This window comes from Rhinatrema bivittatum, chromosome 7 (assembly GCF_901001135.1).
Source record: "Rhinatrema bivittatum chromosome 7, aRhiBiv1.1, whole genome shotgun sequence".
Lineage (NCBI taxonomy): Eukaryota > Metazoa > Chordata > Amphibia > Gymnophiona > Rhinatrematidae > Rhinatrema > Rhinatrema bivittatum.
This window is the reverse complement of record NC_042621.1, coordinates 228,133,271-228,155,413: the sequence shown is the minus strand read 5'-3', so window position 1 is coordinate 228,155,413 and position 22,143 is coordinate 228,133,271. Positions and strand designations below refer to the sequence as shown.

General features: G+C 45.2%; 1 protein-coding gene across 5 annotated transcripts in view; it reads left to right on the top strand.

Moving 5' to 3' along the window:
* Nucleotides 1-22,143, top strand: part of LOC115095786 (eukaryotic translation initiation factor 3 subunit A-like) — a 502,216-nt gene that overhangs the window by 261,742 nt on the left and 218,331 nt on the right. For 2 of the 5 annotated variants that reach the window (XM_029609941.1, XM_029609946.1), the window contains exon 3: nt 7,216-8,259. The exons of the other annotated variants lie outside the window; for them this stretch is intronic. In XM_029609941.1, coding sequence (XP_029465801.1) covers nt 7,216-8,259 — 1,044 coding nt within the window. The remainder of the gene's footprint in view (nt 1-7,215; nt 8,260-22,143) is intronic. 5 annotated transcript variants of the gene reach the window in all.

The window sequence follows — 22,143 nt, the reverse complement described above, 5'->3', positions numbered from 1 at the left end:
ACATCAAATAGAATAATATAACGGACAAAAAATTAATTAAAAAAAAGGTCCAAAATAGGCAGAGCTGAACAGCATTCTGTAATTATGAAGTCTCTAATAGAGCTCTTTAATGTTTGAAGGAAGAGCAACTACTTGAAACTCCCAACTTGTGTTCTATCTGAATAAGCTAATATGACACATTAGGAATCACCCCTCAGGAAAAGGATCTAGGTGATAGACCTCTGTTTTGCTAAAAGATGGCTGCCTCAGGGGCAAAGTTGTGCATCCTAAAACACAACCCACACTGTACAAATCTCTCTCAGAGAGCCATATTCAAAAAATCATCTTTGCTCTATTGGATCTGTCTCATTCAGTCTCTAATATTCAATATCGATAGCATCGAAACTCAATCTTCCTCCTTCATGTTTAACCCACAAGGAACTCAAAATGAGGAAGAAGGCTGAGTTTTGATGCTATCAATATTGAATATTAGAGATTGAATGAGACAGATCCAATAGAGCAAAGATGATTTTTTGAATATGGCTCTTCGAGAGAGCTTTGTACAATGTGGGCTATGTTTTAAGCCGTGATTGTTTTGTATTTACTATATATTTGAGTAATTTTATCCAATTTAAGACTTACATACTCATGCTTAATAATTGTTCTGGTACATTTTTTATATGTGTGTATATTTTTTTATGGAGGAATTCTGTGCAGCACAGAATTGCTCTCTGTAGAAATCTCATATTCTGTGCAGAAAATGGATAGGCCCGGTAAGCCAGAAGTGGCGTCCATCCCGCTCGTGGCAGAAGATGAAGGCCCTGTGACTGCGAGCAGAGCCCATCCTGCTCATGAGGAAAGATGACGGAGCCCCAGCAGTCCACGAGTGGAGCCCAGCCCGTTCATGGCAGACAATGACTGAGGCCCAGCGGGCCATGAAAAGAGCTCATCCTTCTCGTAGCAGAAGATAACGGAAGCCCGGTTGCCATGAGCGGAAGCGAGAGGCTGGATAGCTCCATCAGATTCCATCCTGCCTGCAGCTGAAGAAGGAGAGGCCCAAAAAGATAGCACATGAGCCTACATGATTGAGAGAGGAAGGGATATTGTGTTTGTATGGGAATAAGGGTGCATGTCTGTATGTTAAGAGATTGGGAGCCAGTGAGTGTGTGTATATGGGAGTGAGTGTTTGTGTATGTGAGAGAGGGTCCCTGTGTGAAGGGGTGTGTATGTCACAGAGAAGTGAAGGTAACCTGTGAGAGGGTGTGTGTGTGTGTGTAAGAGAGAAGTAAGTCTGAAGGAGTGTGTGTGGGTGAGAGGGACAGAGGCAGCCTGTGCGAAAGAGGTGTTAAATTCTAGAGATGGAGAGTTTGGGGTGCAGATAGTGAAGGGGTTGAGCCTGGATGTGGAGAGAAAGGAGTTAGGACCTGAGAGGGCAGCATGAAAGGGGTCTGGCCAGGGAGTAAGGAGATATGTATAAGAACATAAGAAATGATGGACACTCTTATAATCTATTTCTAGGGAAATTCTGCTCAAAATATTTAAAGCTCTGCATCTTTGAGTAATAACTTTTCTGTATAACATTTTAAATTACTTTTAATTTGAGTTTGTCATGTATATTGTGTTTTTTTTGACCAATATAAAATATGCAGAATTTTAAAATTGTGCAGAATTCTCCCAGGAGTAGTATATGTAAACTCTGATAATTTTATTTGTAATTAACTGCCAAAACAGATCTATCTTTAGAAAAAAAAAAATGTGGCCATGTACCCTTCTCTCCACAGTTCCTCCATTATCCCCTCCTATAGCAGAAAAGACAGCCTTGAATTGTATAGGAATAAGATAAGACCAATAGTTTCTTTATACTGCTGTATATGCATAAGGTGTGATTTATATGTGTATATATATATATATATCTCTTCTAGATTTATATATGTACACAAGAAAAAGCAAAATAAATGTCAGCTTTTATTTATCAACCAACATATTCCTTTATTCAGTGTATTTCAATATCTTTATGCAAATTAAACCTCATAAAATCTCTGATTACACCATCCATTAATCACACCATACTCACTTAATAAAATCAACTGTTCCTTTATTCTAAACTTTTAACATTTCACACCAAGGCAGCTAAATGCTTATTACTCACATTTAAGGTAGCAGATTACTTAGGCATCTCTAGATAAACATGAATTTTCCTTATGAGTCAAGTAATAATTAATCATACAGATAAATGCCTTAGTATCCTTGCAAAGAAAAGAGCAAGGATCTCCATTGTAACCTGGACTCTACAAACTGAAGATTGTGGGAGGGTGAGCCCACTATTCCTGAAGATTGTGCAAAGTTGAGAAGCCACAATTACAGAAGAATCAAAAGTCATATTCCTGAAAATTATGAAAGTTTCAGAAGCCATGGATCGATTATGAAAAGCTAACAGGCCACAATTATAAAAAGATCAAAAGTTCCCATAAAGGCCCCTGCTTCTCCTGCTGACCTGGGCTTCCTCACGTGGATCTTAATTTATAAATCCCAGAAAGTTATTTGTTGAGATATTTCACCATTATGCTTGTCGTCAATACATTCCAGGCGAGGTAAGGCCCCCATCTATTTAATGGTTTATTGGTTCCATTGTGTTACATAGTTGTGTGTGTGTGTGTGTGTGTGTGTATATATATATATATATGTATTTATTTTTTTAATATTATATATATATATATATATACTCACACACACACATAAAGGAGGAAGAAGATGGGAACTACATGCCAGTTCATTTGATTTCCGGTTATATTGTTCCATCTGTTCTATGGTTCCATGTAAAGCCCCCTTCCTCGGTTGGGCAGTTCATCGTTTTATGTAAACCGGAGTGATTTGTAATTCTCACAAGAACTTCGGTATATAAAAATTAAAAATAAAATAAATAAATAAATACAATTTCAGTGGTAAGTAAATTTATGAAATCTCTGCTAAAACAAAATGCAGTTTCTGAAATACACTGGATTTACCAGAAATAGGTCTTGTCAGAGTAATCAGTTACTTTGACCGGGCGACCAGAGATTTGGATCAGGCAGAGCGTTAGATGTAGTATACTTGGATTTGAGTAAGACCTAAACTAAGTGCCCTTGATATATAACCCTGACCTGACTTACTTGATTCGAAACTGGTTCAATGGGATACGACAGATGGTAGTGGTAAATGGAGCTTACTGTGAATAGAGGGGCATTATTAGTGGTGTTCCTCAGAGATCGGACTTGAACCAGTTCTAAACATTTTTGTAAGTGATATTGCGGAAGGACTGTTGGGGAAAGGTTTATCATTTTGTGGATGATACCAAAATCTAAAAGGGTAGACACCCAGGAAGGTGTGGAAAACATGCGGAGGAATCTAGTGAAACTTGAGGAATAGTCTAGAATCTGGCAGCTAAGATTTAATGCTAAGAAAATGGAGGGTCATGCTGCATTTGAGATGCAAAAAACCCAAGAGAGAAGTACAGTAAGTGATGTTCTTTTAAGCACTAGTCAAGTGGCACCTAGCGATGGTCATATCTGATCTCAAGGTGGCCAAACTAGTGAAGAAGGTGACAGCAAAAGCTAGAAAGATGTTTGGTGCATAGGAAGATGGAATGATCTGAGGGGGTGGGTAGGAGGAAAGGTGATATTGGACATGTATAAGTCCCTAGTGAGACATAATTTCGAATACCATATTAGTTCTGAAGACCACACCTTCAAAAGGCTATAAATCAGTGGAGTCTGTCCAGAAAGTGGCTATTAAAATGGTTAGCGATATTTGTTGTAATTGTATGGTGATAGGCTGAAAGATCTAAACATGTATATTCCAGAGTAGGGGTGAGCAAATCTGGTCCTCGGGGGGGGGGGGGGGGGGGAGCAACTAGTCAGATTTTCAAGATATACTTAACGAATATCACAAGATTTGCATGCATACTGTCATCTCATGCATATTCATTAGAGATACCAGGAAAATCTGACTGGTTGGTGACCATCGGGGACTGGATTTTCCCACCCCTGCCCTAGAGATATGGATAGGGACATTTAAATATCTCCAAAGAGGCAGATCGTTTAATGGAAAGAAGGCTTTGGAATCAGGGGTCATGTGATTAGGGTGAAAGGAGATATATTTAAGAGTAAGGAAATACTTCTTTACAGAGAAAGGGGTGAATTAATGGAACAGTCAGTGGAGGTGGGAGAGAGAGACAATATCTGAATTCATGAAAGTATGGGACAAGCACATGGAGATCTCTGAAGGTGTGGTAAGGACTGTAGAGGGGGGCAGACCAGATAGGCTGTATGATCTTTTTCTGCCCTCATGTTTCTCTGTGTGTATGTGGTGCCTACGCATTCCACAAAGTGGAGGACAAATTCAATCTGCTGATTCAGTAGCTATTTTTTGCTGGCTAGAGGTTACTGTAAATAAAATGGAAAGTATTAAATTCTCTTCTTGTGGAAGATTGATTGAAAGAGGTTTTGTTGATAAGAGGGCATGAACATATTATCTGATGCTCTTAATGGTAACTCTAAAAATGTATACCTGATTTGGGCTGCTGGTAGAAAGCTCTTCCTTATGATTGAGGATTTTAATTATTTTCATTACAAGATATTGTGGTTTGGTTTTCTGGTTGTCCACCTGTTGTCTGGTTGTCTTCTTGTTCACAATAGGCTAGTGAACTAGAAGAGGAGGAGTATGGTTTGAAAAATAATTTGATGTTTACATGAAATTGGGTAGTTCACAGTTTTTTTCTTTTTGATTTGACTGAGTAAAACATATTATGTTTTAAGTGTCTCTTCTGGATTTATGGATAGTATTGCACTGTAGCTTGTTTTGACATCATTTTTTAAAATTTTTAATAAAGAATGAAATTTTTGAAACCCTGAATTTTTAGTTTTTTTTTTTATGTCATTTATGTCCCATAATAATCATATAGCCCTTAGCATACTAGAAAAGAGGTTTGGACCAGTTCCTAGAGGATAAGTCCACTACAGGTTATTAACCAAATAGTGTAAGGAAAGCTATTGCCATCCCTGGGAGTGAGTATCAGGAAATACATTTACTTTATGGGATATGCCAAGTACTTGTGACCTCGATTGGCCACGGTTGGAGACAGGATGCTGGGCTCAGTGGACTTTGGTCTGACCCAGCATTGCAGTTCTTATTTTCTTAAATTTTTGTGTGATCTAAACAGATTGGAAATATACTAACAGTCTTTAATAAACCTTTGGCCCACAACTTTGAACTTACGTTGTTCCTATACAGACTTATGTGCTTGGTTTCAGAGGTAAGCTGTTCCAGTCCAAAAATGCCACAAGCCAGTCAAGTTTTCAAGATATTCACACTGAATATTCTTGAGATACTTTTGCATTCATCTCCTCCATTGCATGCAGAACCCAACTGGCTTATGGCACTTGAAAACCACAGTTGCCTACCCCTGTTTTAGAGATATATCAAGTAGACAAGGTGGTGATTGGTGATGACAATTATTTCTGTGCAGCGGCGGATTCCCGATGAAGACTGGCCCGGGGATTCGCCGCCCAGGAGACTACCACGTGGCCTGCCGAGCGCGACTCTGTCACGGCTGCGCTCAGCAGACCACGTGACTAGCACGACCAGCCGACCGGAGGATGACCTATCCCCCGATAGGCCAATCCGCCCCTGTTTCTGTGTAAATAATATTGATTCTTCCTTTGGATCTTTGTATCCAAAAGGACAGAAGAACATTAATTATGTTACATTTAAAATTATTTTGATGATCTTACATACACCTTGCTTTTTTGTCATTGTACTAATGGCATCTTTTGTTGAATAAAAACACATTTTATCCTGTTTGGTGATTTCATATTATAAAAGTAGAAATGTCTGTGAGGTGGATCCTGAATTTTTTATATAGATCAGATGTTCCCAAAGTCAGGCCTTGGAAGGCCGCAACCCACTCTGGTTTTTGGAATTTCCACAGTGAATATTAATGAGATCTGTTTGCATACAGTGGAGGCAGTGCATGTAAATAGATCTCATGCATATTAATTGTGGAATTCCAAAAAACACAATGGGATTACGGCCTTTGAGGTCTAAGGTTGTATAATGGTTTAATGTTCTGTAATTAAATATTTGTATAGTATAAGCATTAATCATTTTGTGTTAATAGGTTCTAATATATCACATTGTTATTTCTATATTGAATACAATTATTGAGTGATTTTTACACATTTGTAATAGCTTCAAAGGGAAGTGGTTCTTTTCTGTTGAAACTATAATCATTTTCTGCAGTCATAAAATGTTCAGATTATAGGTCTTTTATGTGGGCAATTTACAAACAGTATGTTTATTGTGGGAATGATTTACTAAGACCTATTTACCATTCTGTGTTATAGAGAAAAAAGCTTAGCAAAACATGCCCTATTTGTGGTTTTAACGCATGTACTTTACCCGAATTTTGCAGGGGAAGCTATGCAATTTCTTTTCTTTTGAAAATTTAGATAAAGTAGGTATGTTAAAAATGCCTACATAATTTGCACCAGTTCTTTTGTGCAGACTGCTGAGAAGGGTAAAATAGTGCATGTAATTAAACTAATGGTATGTATGCTTGCTGTTTTCCCTCTGATCTAAATATGCCCAAAGAAACATTTCTTTTGGTGTAGTGAAAACTACACAAACCTGGATTTATGCACAAGTAACAGGCAACTGCCTAGGGCACTAAATTGTGAAAGTGCCAACAATCTAGGCCAAAGAAGAGCCTGTTTGTTTGCTTTAGAGCCATGTGCCAGCATAGCTTAATATGGGCAATTCCATGGCACTCTGCCCATGAGCACCCAAATCTTAAATCTAACCCTGACCCTTCACTAACTTTTAGCCTTTTTGAGAAGGTCAGTTTTCAGACTGACCAATATACCAGAATAAATTGGTGTTTACTTGCATAAATGACTTTGAAAATTGCCCTCTATAATTTTTTATATGGGATCCAAATACATTGAATTACTGTTATTGTTCTGAAGTTTTGACATGAAGTAGTAAGGCATGTTCTAAACATGTTACCTTGGTACTACTCATTTTTATAGTTCTGCTAAATGTAAACAGTGTTGTACATAAACAGTTTTGATGAAGCCATGGCTTGGAAATTGGTCTCCTGCAGACCTTTCTATGTAACTTTGAGAGGGAGAGGAGAAACAAAGTAATTTCAGTTAAGGCTGGTGTTTTACTTATGTTTGTTATTTTTGATGCCATATACAGGGCTGGAAAAACTCCAGGCAGAAGTGTATCCAGCAATCTAAACTTCGTCCGGCACCTGCTGCGGGTTGGCCGGATAATGCGCATAAAAGCCGCATTTGTGGCCAGTCTGAAGAGAGCAAAAGCTGGGCTGGGGACGAAGAAGGCCAATGCTGCCGGACCGGCATCGAGGAGGGCTGCTGCGGCCAGACAGAGGCGAAGAAGGGCTAGTACGGCCGGACCGGGACCGAGGTGGGCCGGTGCGGCCGGACCGAGGCCGAGGAGGAGGAGGGCTGCTGCGCCGAGGCAGAGGCCGAGGCAGACGCAGAGGCCGAGGCAGTGGGAGAGGAGGGCCGCTGCGGCCGGACTGGGGCCGAGCAAGGCCGCTGTGGCCGGACCGGGGCCGAGCCCGAGGAGGGACGCTGCGGCTGGACCGGGGCCGAGCCCGAGGAGGGACGCTGCGGCCGGACCGGGGCCGAGCCCGAAGTGGGCTGCTGCTACCGGACTGAGCTCAAAGAGGGCTGCTGCTGCCAGACTGGGGCCGAGGAGGGCCTTTGGCGCCGGCCTGGAGCCAAGGAGGGCTTTTGGCGCCGGCCTGGGGCCGAGGAGAGCCTTTGGCGCAGGACTGGGGCCGAGGAGGGCCTTTGGCGCAGGACTGGGGCCGAGGAGGGCCTTTGGCGCAGGACTGGGGCCGAGGAGGGCCTTTGGCGCAGGACTGGGGCCGAGGAGGGCCTTTGGCGCAGGACTGGGGCCGAGGAGGGCCTTTGGCGCAGGACTGGGGCCGAGGAGGGCCTTTGGCGCAGGACTGGGGCCGAGGAGGGCCTTAGGTGCCGGTGGTCCGGGGCCGAGGAGGGCCTTTGGTGCCGGTGGTCCGGGGCCGAGGAGGGCCTTTGGTGCCGGTGGTCCGGGGCCGAGAAGGATTGCCGCCGGTGGGCCGGGGCCGAGGCGAGCTGCCGCCGGTGGATTGGGACAGAGGAGGACTGCCACCACCAAACCGGAGCAAAAGAGGGATGTCAATTCAGGACCGGAGCAGAAGAGGGATGCCGATACAGGACCGGAGCCGAAGAGGTATGCCACTGCAGAGCCAAGGTCAAAGAGGGCCATCAGGACCCTGCTTGGGTAAAGGAGAGACACCTCTGGTGTAGCCAAGCTCAACAAGAGACTCCGTAGCAGGTAGAGGGTGGAGGGAATATGCTTTGGGGCGTGGGGTAGGTAAAAGTTGGAGGGAGGGAAGAAACTGGAGGTGGGAAAAGTTGAAGGGGGGAAGGTGGAGTGAGCACCTGGTGGGAGGGAAGAGCAAAGAATCAAAAGCAGAAAAAATTTGAACAAAATAAGCGCAAAAAAAAAAGTTGAGAACACTTCCTTGGCTCCTAAAAATTCTTGGTTGGCACACAAATTTTTAAAAATATTTTTCCCCCACAATATATATATATTTATATATATATGTGTGTGGGTGTGTTTGTGTATATGTATATATATGTGTGTGTATATATGTATATATATAATAAGAGAGTTTTCTGATATATAGAGTTATCTGTGCATAACATTTGCTTTAAACATGCAGATTATTCTCCTGGAAGCATTACATTCATTTCTCCAAGGACAAGGGTGTAGTAGTCCCCACAGGTGGGTGACATCATCCAACAAAACCAAGCTGGTGAAGATTACTGCAAAGCTCCTAGAAGCTTTGACATGCTCCACTGAGCATGCGTATGCCATTACAATAGACCCTCTCGGTTCTAGATTCTCTGTGGAGCCTCCTGTTCGTGATTCTGTCCTCTTTCAGAGAGAAATATTTTGTGTATTTTTGACATGGGGTCTCCAGGTTCACTGCCTTCCCATCCCTGTTAGATTCATTAGGAAGGTACTCTCGCTCAGTTTATGTGTTTTCTTTCTTTTTCATCATCTGTCAGGTGCATTAAGTGGTATCTGTCAGGTGTTTTGTAAAATTGAGTCATTTGATTTTGCCTCATTTATCAGCTAAAGTCAGGAAGCAGAAAACCTTGTGGCTTCAGTAAGTGCTGTCGATGCAGACATATTTCTGTCATGGAGCCTCATGACAGATGTGTACTCTTTCAGGGGAACAACCACAATGTCGAGGAATGCTCCACATATAGGAAGATTACTTTAGTGGAAGTTGTTCCCACCTGGAGCTCATGGAAAAGCTGCTCAGGACATCTAAGTTCAGCCCATCAGCATCGAAGATCCCATGAGCTGCACTGAATGCTGCTGACGCTTTGTCATCGAGGAAGCATAGATCTCGCTCACATTGAGAACCCATAGAAGCAAGGGAAACAGACCATTTCCTAGTGTGTAGCAGATGGACTCAAGACCAATGGGTATAGTGTACTCCTGATAGCAGTTGGAGACGGATCAGATTTCAATCTGACGTCAGCCCTAGTACATATACCCCTGCAGGAAGTGCAGCTCTTCAGTATTTTCCGTCTCCATAATACCTCTGCATCGCTCCATGGTGAGACCGCACCTTGAATATTGTGTACAATTCTGGTCGCCTCATCTCAAAGATATAATTGCGATGGAGAAGGTACAGAGAAGGGCTACCAAAATGATAAAGGGAATGGAACAGCTCCCCTATGAGGAAAGATTAAAGAGGTTAGGACTTTTCAGCTTGGAGAAGACACAGCTGAGGGGGGATATGATAGAGGTGTTTAAAATCATGAGAGGTCTAGAACGGGTAGATGTGAATCGTTTTTTTACTCTTTCGGATAATAGAAAGACTAGGGGGCACTCCATGAAGTTAGCATGTGGCACATTTAAAACTAATCGGAGAAAGTTCTTTTTCTCTCAACGCACAATTAAACTCTAGAATTTGTTGCCAGAGGATGTGGTTAGTGCAGTTAGTATAGCTGTGTTTAAAAAAGGACTGGATAAGTTCTTGGACAAGAAGTCCATTACCTGCTATTAATTAAGTTGACTTAGATAATAACCACCGCTATTACTAGCAACGGTAACATGGAATAGACTTAGCTTTTGGGTCCTTGCCAGGTTCTTATGGCCTGGATTGGCCACTGTTGGAAACAGGATGCTGGGCTTGATGGTCCCTTGGTCTGACCCAGTATGGCATATTCTTAATGTTCTTAGTTAGGGACCACCTGCAAGCTCTCAGAGCGTTAGAGTAAATTTAACGGAGAAAACCCGAAACAGGAAGAAATCTTACCTCTACAGACGAGCCCTGCTCTCCTGCGGTGACATCCTCTGGTCCCTCCCCCAGCTGAGAATTCCCAAGGTGATTACTGCGATCCCTTGGAGGTGAGCCTCAGTCCGCCGGCCAACCCTCGGTGGGGACCTAACCCCCGATTTCGGGTGCGGCTGTGAGGCAGTGGGTGCAACCTCGAGCGCGGCGGTGAAGGTATTTTCCCTCTCCCCCAGCAGCCGGAGACCACCCGGAACAAAACTGGGAAGCGCCGAGACAAGGTGAGGTAGAAATCTTCTTTAAAGACTCCGGTCTCCGAAGCTCGAGGAGTCGCACAGGTCGCCGGCTGGTACCAGTGCCACCGGGTTGATCCGCCCTAGCAGGGCTAAGCCCCGGTTAGATCCAAGGGTCTTCCCACATGGAGACCCTCCGAGGTGGTCGCCATCTTGTCTGCGTGGTCGCCATCGCCATTTGGCCCTGTTTGCTACCCTGTCTGCCGTCTCGATCCGGGCGCACAAATTACTTGTGCGCACATCGCACGCACAAGTACCGTGCGCACAAGTTAAGCGCGTAACACGCGCTTACTGTGCCGGGCACATATCTATGACTTCTGCGCACACCAGCGCATACATATTAAGCGCACACCCATTCCACGCGTGCATAGTCGACGCACCGGAGCGCATAACAGATTTTACGTGCCTACATGCATGGCACCACCGGAAAAGGAGCTCAAGGCTCAGGGCCTCTGCCCATCATTCCACATCAGAGCTGCACAACATGAAGAGGACAACGCCCTGTGTATCCAGTGCGAGGAGGCCCTGGGGGATCCAGCCCAGGGCCAGCCCCATCCGGGTCTGAGTGCTAGCTCCTCAATAAGTACCCCGGACCTAGCAAATTCCAGCGGGGCCCTCCAGGGACACAGCGCCTCCTAGCTTGGACCCAGCGTCTATCTCCTGGGTGGACACCTTTGCCAGCATGCAGAGGGCGCCTCCGACAACACGGCCACAGCCTTTACGCCCCGGGCCCCTCTAGGCCCAGAGAAGTGAATCCACCGCCCAGACGCCCCACCTACGGGGACATGGACAACTCGGAGGAGGAATCAGAGCCCCTGGAGTAGGGGGAATTCCCTCCGGGGACAGAGCCTCACCAGACCATGAGATGCTTCTTCAACAAGGACGAACTTCAAGACCTGGCCACCCACAGCCTGAAGGAGCTTGCTATCCTGGGCACAAGTGCCTCGGGGGAGCCCAAGATGAATCCCCAGCTAGAGGGACTCCGTCAGACCTCCCGCCATTTCCCTCTGTTACAAGCCGTTCAACAGCTAATTGACCTGGAATGGATTGCTCCAGAGTCAAAGGGGGACGGGCTATGGCAGCCATGTATCCTAAGACCTTCTGACATGCCCAAAAGTGGATGCCATGATCTGCGCGGTCTCGAAGCGCACTACTATCCCAGTGGAGGGAGGTGCAGCACTCAAAGATGCGCAAGACAGACATCTGGAATCCATCCTTAAACAGTCCTTTGACGTCGCCGCTATGTCCCTACAAATAGCGGCCTTCTGCACCATGGTGACACGTGCCTGCCTATCAAAGACTAGGTAACAATCAACCAATATTGGTCTAAATAAAAAAATAAAAAATAAATGCAAGAGTAGGTTAAGTGCGGGTTTTGAATGGTGGGGGCAAGAGCCGCAATTGAAAATTATCACCGTTAAGATAAGTGTGATTTAGCATTTTGGCAACCTGGCATTCTTTGTTTGATGTACAGTGTTTTCACACTCAAATCTTTACAAAAAGAAGATAAATTAACATCTGTAAGAACTATATAAAACCTACACATATTTGAAAAAATTTGAAAAAATTCATAAAACATAAATAGGGTAGGGTGGACGGTGGTGCTCATGATTAAACAAGAAATTACATACAAGGCACTAAAGGTTGAGTGCTCTTGGTAGTTTTTGAAGCATTACCATACACCCAAAAAATTTTATAAAAATTATGGTAGGAATCAATGAGTGTGAGTTTACACAATAATTTTAATAGGTTTGGTCTAAATAAAAAATAAATGCAAGAGTAGGTTAAGTGCGGGTTTTGAATGGTGTATCAAAGACTAGGAGCAACACTCCTGGGGAAGCTATGGAACCAGCAGTATCATTCCTCGTGCATGCTGCTTCTGACCTAGTGTGCACTGCAGCTAGAGGAGTGTCTTCAGCTGAGGCAGCCAGGAGGCAACTCTGGCTCCGAAGCTGGTCGGCCGACGCGTCTTCCAAAATGAGACTCACAAGAATGACCTTCCCTACTGTTCGGAAGCGAACTTGAGAAACTGGCTAACAACTGGGGCGAGTCCCCACTGCCCCGGCTACCGGAGGACAGGAATAAGAGAAACCAGCGACCCTTCCCCCGATCTTCCAGGGGCAGAGGTTCACAGCACTTCAACCCATACAGAAACACTTATCAAGCGCCTCGTCCTACAGGCAGGAACCAGTCCTTTCGGAACAAGCACAACAAAAGGGGAACCAGCTCGGGACCAGGCCCCAGCCGCAGCCCACAATGAGAATCAGCCGACCCGTCCAAAGGAAGAAGCCATAGGGGGCAGACTGGCCCTATTCTACCAAAGATGGGTCGAGATAACTTCGGACAAGTGGGTCCTAACCATCATTCGAGAGGGGTACTACCTGGATTTCCTCCAAACTCCTCCGGACAAGTTCGTGGAATCCCCCTGCCACGACCCCTCCAAGAGGGTGGCAGGGGAAGCTACACTGACCAGATTACTGGCCCTCGAGGCCATAACCCCAGTGCCTCCACAACAAATAAATACTGGGCATTATTCCATTTATTTTATCGTCCTCAAGAAAGAGGGGACGTTCAGGCCCATCCTGGACCTCAAGTCTGTCAACCATCATCTGAGGATCCCCTGCTTCTGCATGGAAACTCTACGCTCTGTAATAAGGACGATACAACCGGGAGAGTTCCTCACATCCCTGGATCTGTCGGAAGCCTACCTACACATTCCGATCCATAAGATCATGTTATGGATCTGCTCCCCCAGAGGGGAGGAGCCAGCAATCTGTTATCAATTAGCTCCTCCCGAGGGGAGGAGTAGCAATCTGTTATGGTTCTGCTTCCCCAGAGGGCAGGAGTTAGTAGACTGTTAGTACTCAGCTCCTCCAAATGAGAGGAGTTAGCAGCCTGATGTAGATCTTTTCCTCCAGAGAGGAGGAGTAGCAATCTGTTATGGAATCTGCTCCCCCGAGGAGAGTAGCCAGCAGTCCGTTGTACTCCGTAGATGGAGTTAGGGATCTGTTGTGGGTTGGTTTCCCACAGAGTGGCAGTCTGTTTTACCGCTCTAGTAGTGTAAGAATGAACACTTTAATGTAACTTGGTGAATCATTGGGCCGATGGCAGGTGACAGCGCCCCCACGGAGGATGTCCTGAGAGGGACCACCAGCTAGGCTGGAGTATGGAGACAAACACAGATAGTTCTTTATTAGACAGGAAGTAGAACCACCAGAGGTAGCAGTAGTGAGCTGATGTGCACGGCAGGGCTGAAGTCCTTCAGATACTGGAATTGCGATCTCTGGGTTGCTGAGCTGTAGAGAGAGACTATAAGTAGTGAGTAGACAGGGTATGCTGGATACATAACCAGTAGTAGATGATACATTCATAATTGTAGATATATGTAATGGCTTCTATGCAACAAAGAGTCTTCAGTATATTCAGGAACAGGAGCCGTAGGCGAGTATTGGTTCCTATATGCAGTCTGGAATAAGAACTCACAATATCGGTGTATGAGATGGCTTCTGGAATGGAAGAGTCTTGGGAGGGTTTTAGGAACATAGGCCCTCGTGGAGCGAGTACCGGTTCCTATCTGCAATAATAACTCATGATCTCCGTACCTGCGATAACGTCTTAGACAGAAGAGAGTCTTCAGAGATTAGGAACATAGGGTTACGATCTGTAATAGAACTCACAGTGTTCACGTCTGCGATCGCTTCCAGGCAATAAGGAGTTTTCTGAGCATTCAGGGACGTAGGCCCTTGAGGAGCGAGTACCGGATCCCATCTTAGCAATCTGAAATCAAGAAGAGAGAACAGGGCCCCTGAGGAGCGGGTACCCCTAAGTAAGTTTGTGGAGGCAGAGCAGCAGAGAAAGAATTCCCCTCCTTGCTAACTCGATTCGTAGTTGCAAGCAAAGACCTTTTAAGTTGGAAGCGGATGACGTCACTACGGGGGGACGCCCCCGAGGTTCGCGCCCTTGCCGGTACAAACTCTGGAGCGTGCGCCCTTATGTCATCAGGAACATGGCGGATCTGCAGTGTCAGGCCAGCCCGGGGATTCCGGGGAGAAGCGGCAAGGAGAAGCCACTGCAGCATCTGTCCATCAGACCGAAAGGGAGTCGCCACCAAGGTAGAGAGAGTGGAGCGAGGGCGAGAACAGGCACGAATGCAATAGAACATCAGTGCTTCCTACTCTTCAAAATCCTGGACCGTCATTACCAGTTCCGGGCTCTACCCTTCGGGTTTGCCACAGCACCCCGGACGTTCACCAAGATCATAGTGGTGGTGGCAGCAACACTGAGGAAGGAAGGAAGGAATCCTCTTGCACCCTTACCTAGACGATTGGCTGATCAGGGCGAAATCCCCAGAAGAAAGTCACCAGGCAACCAATAGAATCAAAACTTTACTGGAGAGCCTCGGATGGGTGGTCAACACAAACAAGAGCTGTCTGCACCCCTCACAGTCCGATTCGACACCAAAAAAGACAAGGTCAGCCTCACACCGACAAGGAGATTAAAACTGATGAACCAGTTGCAAACCCTGCTGAGCGAACCCCATCCCACAGCATGGGATTACGTACAAGTCCTCGGACTCATGGCATCCACACTGGAGGTAGTGCCATGGGCACGAGCTCAAATGAGACCCCCTACAGCGCTCACTCCTATCGCGATGAAATCCACTGTCCCAGAACTACGCCGTATGTCTACAGCTCCCGGGCAGAGTTCGGACCCAACTACGATGGTGGCTACAAGACGGCCACCTGAGCCAGGGATCAAGACTGTCCTCACCAACCTGGATCCTGCTCTCCACGGATGCCAGCCTACGAGGATGGGGCGCACACCGCGAACAGCTAACTGCCCAAGGGCAGTGGAACACAGAAGAGTCGGGATGGAACATCAGTCATCTAGAAGCTCAGGCAGTCAGACTAGCCTGCCTATGGTTTGGTCACAGACTCCGAGACAAAGCGGTCAGAGTAATGTCGGACAACGCCACAACAGTGGCCTATGTCAACCTTCAGGGAGGAACCAGAAGCCAACAGGTGTCTTTGGAAATAGACCCCCTAATGTCGTGGACGGAAGTGAATCTCCAGGAGATCTCAGCCGTCCACATCGCCGGGAAAGACAACATCACGGTGGATTACCTCAGCAGAGAAAGTCTAGACCCAGGAGAATGGAAGCTGTCGACCACAGCGTTCCAACTGATAGTGAACCGTTGGGGAACACCAACCATGGACCTTCTGGCAAACCGGTCCAACGCCCAAGTCCCCAGTTACTTCAGCCGCTGGCGGGAACCTCAGTCCCAGGGGATCAATACCCTGGTACAGACCTGGCCACAGGAGACTCTGTTATACACCTTCCTGCCGTGGCCCCTAATAGGCGCAATCATTCACAAGATAGAACTACACAGGGGACCAGTTCTGGTGGCCCCAGACTGGCCAAGAAGACCGTGGTACACAGACATGCGAAGATTACTGACAGGGACCCCCCTGCCACTACCTCCACACAGAGACCTGCTCCAACAAGGGCCGATCCTCCACGAGGATCCAGCTCGATTCTCTCTTACGGTCTGGCCATTGAGAGGGCTCACCTGAGAAAGAGCGGATATTCGGGGGCTGTAATCGACACCCTACTCTGAGCATGCAAGTTCTCCAAATCTCTAACATACATAAGGATTTGGAGAGTATTTGAAGCCTGGTGCGAGAACATGATATCATACCATGCTCAGTCAAAATTCCTGCTGTCTTGGAATTCCTACAGAACGGCCTACAGAAGGGATTGTCCCTCAACTCCATCAAGGTACAGGTGGCCGCATTGTCATGCTACGGAACCAAGAGCGAGAGCGACAGCATAGCCTCTCACCCCTGGATGTTTCACGCTTCCTGAAAGGAGTCAAGCAATCTGCCCACCCCTAAAGTGGCCGGTACCTCTTTGGAACCTCAACCTGGTCCTGGATTTTTTAGCAGGAGCCTCTTTCAGACTTCTCCGCGGCCTGTCTCTCCGACTATTAACTTTGAAGACAGCATTCCTGCTGGCAGTTTGTTCAGCCCGTCGTATATCCAAACTACAAGCACTGACCTGCCGTGAGCCGTTCCTCAGGCTCACCCCGGGAACCATCCAGCTACGCATGGTCCCCTCTTTCCTCCCCAAAGTGGTGTCTCACTTCCATATCAACCAAACCATCTTGCTACTATCGCTGGAGGAGCATAAAAATTCGGAAGAGGCTCGAAGTCTACGCCACCTCAACATCGGCAGACTCCTATCCAGATACCTGGAAATGTCGGAACCCGTATGAAAAACGGACCACCTATTCGTCCTTCACAGCGGGAAGAGGCAAGGGGACGTGGCCTCGCGAGCAACCATAGCCCACTGGATCAAAGAAGCCATCAAGGCGGCCTATATAGAAGCAGGCAATCTGCCGTTTCTAGAAGTCAAGGCCCATTCTTCTAGAGCCCAGGAAGTGTCCTGGGCAGAAACCAAGATGCTGTCACCCGCCGAGATCTGCAGGGCGGCGACATGGTCCTCCATCCACACCTTCTCCAGGTTTTACCGCCTGGATGTTCAGGCTCGGGAGGACACAGCATTTGCAAGGGCAGTACTAAGTGGGTCAGAGGCAGCCTCCCACCCGGTTCGGGAGTAGCTAGGAAATGGAGAAATTACTTACCTGATAATTTTGTTTTTCTTAGTGTAAACAGATGGACTCAGCATCCCACCCACGGCTGCCGTTACTCATGGAATTCTCAGGGGACATCCCCGGGAGCGAGTGATTCAAGGGTAAGCCATGCTTTCCTCCATCTAGGATACCCATCCTACCAGGAGACCGCGAGTGCCCGGTTGAGGGCATTAGCGGTCTCCAGCTATAGCCAATTCAACCAGTCCAAATTAATCAAGTTATAAAGTTAATCAAGTTATGAAGTTATTCAAGTTATTCAAATTAGTCAGTCACACATATATCCAGAATGCTTTTCGAGGAGAATACTGAAGAGCTGCACTTTCTGCAGGGTTATATGCACTAGGGCTGACGTCAGATTGAAATCTGATCCGTCTCCAACTGTTATCAGGAGTACACTATACCCATTGGTCCTGAGTCCATCTGTCTACACTAAGGAAAACAAAATTATCAGGTAGGTAATTTCACCATTGTCTAGCTTCACCCAGCCATTGAAAGTGAAAGATTCTGCTTATCAATACTAGCATCAAGGAGTATCGAAGCCAAGCAAAGGCTAAGAAGCATTGGTATTGGTGAGCAATACAGGGAAATTTGGCTGCACCCTAAATCTACAAAATGTTAAAGAGAGTAGCTAATTCTCACTTCAGTCTTGGGAATCGCCCCAGGCTCCAAGGACCCAAATGCCTGCCACCAATCTTCTCAAGTGACCTAGGAAGATGACACTACTTCTGCTTCACATACTGTAGTTTTAGAGGAGGAGATGGAGAAGATGATCCAGGTAGCATTGAATCGAAGAGCTGCAAGCACCAATGCATCAACATTGTTGGTTGCCTTGCAGAGAGAGATATCAGCCACAGCTTGAAACTCTATTAGCTTCTGGTGGAAGGGCTCCAATGATTGTTCCTAGAGAGACATTGAGAACTGCAGCACTGATGTCCCATTTCCAGTGCATTGGGGGTGGGGAGAGCTTACTGACAGCAAAGAAGCTCATCAGGGTCTAGATACCTCTAGAGAAGACTAGAGGAGTAGCCTAGTGGTTAGAGCAGCAGGCTGAGAACTAAGGAAACCGGGGTTCAAATCCTGCTGATGCTCCTTCTGACCTTAGGCAAGTCACTTCACTCTTCATTGCTTTGAGCACAAACTTAGATTTAAACCCTCTGGGGACAGGGAAATACCATACTGTTCCTGAATGCAATTTGCCTTGAGCTCCTAATGAAAAGGTGTTAGCTAAACCCAAAAATAAAATAAATAATAAAATCTCACGGAGGCCTTGGCTTGTAGTCAGATGCAGACTCGGACTGAACTGAGATTCTGGCTCTGAGTGCAAATACTCCTTAAGGATTACTCTGATCAGGAGGAGTCAAGAGATTTCCCCATGGACACCTTTCCTCTAAAGGAAAGGAGACATTGTTTTCAAGACGACCTCTTCTTTCTCTGTTTCCAGTAAATAAAAATGCAGAGCAATATATTGTGTTCAGAAGTCTCCTGGATTTGAGAATCAGCAACTACCTAGTCCATTGTAGTCAAATACACTGTAAAAAGGCCAAGAGGTCTAAAATTCTCTCCTTGAATTTCTGTACCCTTGACTTATTGGGAGAAAGGTTTATGAGGAGCTATGCTTTGAATAGCATCCTGTCAGCTCTTCATGGAGTAGTATATGTGAAATATATTGAAAGAGGTGAAGGCTGTTAGAGATCTCACTCAAGAGGCACATGTGTTCAATCTATTTTGTTTTCAAATGGTATTGAGAGTCACACACAGACCGGTGTAACTGTGTGCTTCAGACCTTGGATAAGATGTCCAGGAAAGGCTCTCATGCAATGTGGAAAATTACTTTGGAGCTAAGGTCAAAAAAACTGGGCTCAAAGTGGTGGCTCATATTAATGACCATTATACTATGTTTCAAGCTTCTCCACTTTACACAAATGGGAGGTATTTAAGTGGCGCAAGGAGATCCTTTATCCTCCAATGAAGCATTCTCCTTGGTCTCCTTGTACCTGTCAGCAGCAAGGACTTTGCTCTCATGCAGGAAAGCAGAGGACCCAAAAGCTACAACCAACATCCCTGCACCCAGGAGAGCATAACCAAAGTCCCAATATCTCTGTCTGAGAAGGCTGAGAATTATTTATACCATTGGCTCATAACAACCTCAAACACAGGTTCTCAGCATACTCAGAAAAGGATAAAGTTTACAACTATTGGAAACCTGCCAGATTATCCTCAGAGAAGCTTTGGGTTTGCTTTTCAACATTGTGATTTGCTGTAAAATGAACTCTCTTCCCTCTAGGGGAAAGAGGGCAGGGATTCCATGTATTTCTGATTACAAAGAAATCAGGAAGATTTTGTTTTGTTCTAGAAATAATAAGGGCTTTGAACACAGTTGTAGTAAAGGAAAATGTCAAAATGATTTCCATGAGGACCTTGGTTCCCTTCATAGGAAAAGTAGATTGGTTATGCTTCCTCAATCTAAAGGCTGCTTACACCCACATAGACATATTTCCAGGTTACAGAAAATGTCAGATTTGTAATAGGGCAGCACTATCTTCAATATTGCATACTGCCATTTGACCCAGCATCAGCACCATGCGATGACACAATGTTTTGCAGAGAATGTTGGGGGTGTATGTGTTTCCCTACCTGGACAATTGGCTAGTCAAGAACAACCCTTAAGGATGTACATAGAATCAATGAGCAAAACCTTGTGGGTGCTAGAATTGCTAGGGTTCATAATAAATTATTCCAAATCCCATTTTAGCCCATCATCTCAATTGGAATTTATAGGAGCTCTGCTAGATACAAGTCAGGTGAAAGCCTTTCTTCTGCAAGTAAGAATAATGTCAGTCTCTACCGTGGAAGAAATAAAACAGCAAACAACGTGTTGTAACATGTTGAGGACATTTGGCCACATGGCATCAATAATGCATGTAATGCCCTTGGCATATCTCCATATGAGACAAGCCCAATGTGCCCTTTAATCACACAGGACTTGGGCCACTCAAATTCTTTGAGAGCATCCAAGTCATCCAGCAACTTATTCTTAATGTCCTAATGGCTGATTCAGTTAAATCTGGAAAAAGAAATCTCTTGTTAGTAAAATGCAGTCCTACCGTTATGCAGATAGATATAAAGCAATGTTTAATGAACACAAAGCGTTATCTCTGAGATTTCTTTTTCTAACGATGTTTAATGAACATAAAGCAATATGTCTAAAATGTGTTTAGACATCATACTAGGCTCTTCCAGCACACAGTGTCTTCTTAGCCTTACAGATAATCATAGGGCCAGGAGTCCACTCATTTTTTTTAATTTTTCAGAATTTGCAAATAAAAACCAAGTACTTATCTTGTAGTATACTTACTAGCCCCACAAGCAAAAGAAATCTCCTTCCAAATTCCTCCATCTCTAATTGTCCTAACCATGGATGTGTCCAACCTGGGTTGGGGGCTCATGTTGAGGGAATACACATCCATGGCCTGTGGCTTTTTAGGAAAGTATCATTTGATAAATTTAGAGCTAAGCGAGATATGATACTTTATAAAGGCTTTTAGAGATCAGTTGGCCAACAAAATTCTCATCCAGGCAGACAAATATCAATGTTCTAAATGAACAAGCTCTCCAGATTTGTGCCTGGACTATTTCAAGGGGTGGTCCTAAGGACCATGTAATTGGCAGGCAAGGGGAATGTACTGGCAGACAGATTAGAATCTGGTCCTGGAACCTTATGAATGGTCCCTGGACAAGGAAGTAAAAGCCCGATGTTCATTGACTAGGGAACATCAGTTTAGATCCGTTTGTATCTCTGATCAGAAGGGTCCTGATCTTATACAGAAGGATTCAAGGCAAGCTAACCTTGGATGCCTTCTCTCTAGATTGGGAAGATGATTTTCTGTACGCTTATCCTCCTCTTCCTCTAGTGGCAAAATTCCTGCTAAAACTCAGGAGACACCGGGGACCATGATTGTCATAGCTTATTGGTTGAAGCAAATTATGTTCCTCCCCCTCCAGGAGTTGTCCATCAGGGAAACAATTCCCCAAACTATCACTCATCGTGTCATCTTTGCATCAGTCTGAATATAGCATTAAATTCTCTTAATTTATCTGAGGATTTGACTCAGATTCTAGTGGCCTCTACAAAGGATTCCAGAAGGAAGTTATGTGGTTTCAAATGGAGGAGGTTTGCTTTAGACCCTTTCTCCTGCTCCACACACAAACTGAGTACCTTCTACATGAAGACTAATGCTGTTGGAGTTAATCCCAGTGCAGTTGGTGCTTATCACACCATGTAGAAGGTAAACCCATCTCTATACAGTTTTTAGTTGTTAGATTAATGCATGGCTGGCTTCAGTTGAAGTCTCCTGCTGTGTCTTTGGACCGCAATGTATTACTCACCCAGTTGATGAAGACTCCCTTTTGAGTCATTAGACTCCTATGAGCTGAAATACATGATTTAGGAAGTCATATTTTTTGTGGCGGTCACCTTATACAGAGTCAGTAAACTTTAAGTCCTAGTGACTAGTATCCACCTTATACTAGTATTTTTAATAATAGGGTGGATCTGCATACACATCCTATGTTCCTGCCTAAGGTAATGTTGGACTTCCACCTTGACCAGTCAGTTGTCCTTGCATCATTTTTCCCCAGGTCCTATGTTCACAAGGGTGAACAACCCTTGAACAGATTGGACTGCAGAAAAGTCTTAGACTTCTATCTGGAGCAGACTGAAGCCCTTAGAAAGTCCACTTAATTTTTTATTTCCTTAGACCCTAACAAACCTGGAATTGCTATAGCTAATTTGCACATTCTTTTTCTAATTCAATAGCAGATTGCATCGCTTTCTGTTATGCCCTTTCAGGTCT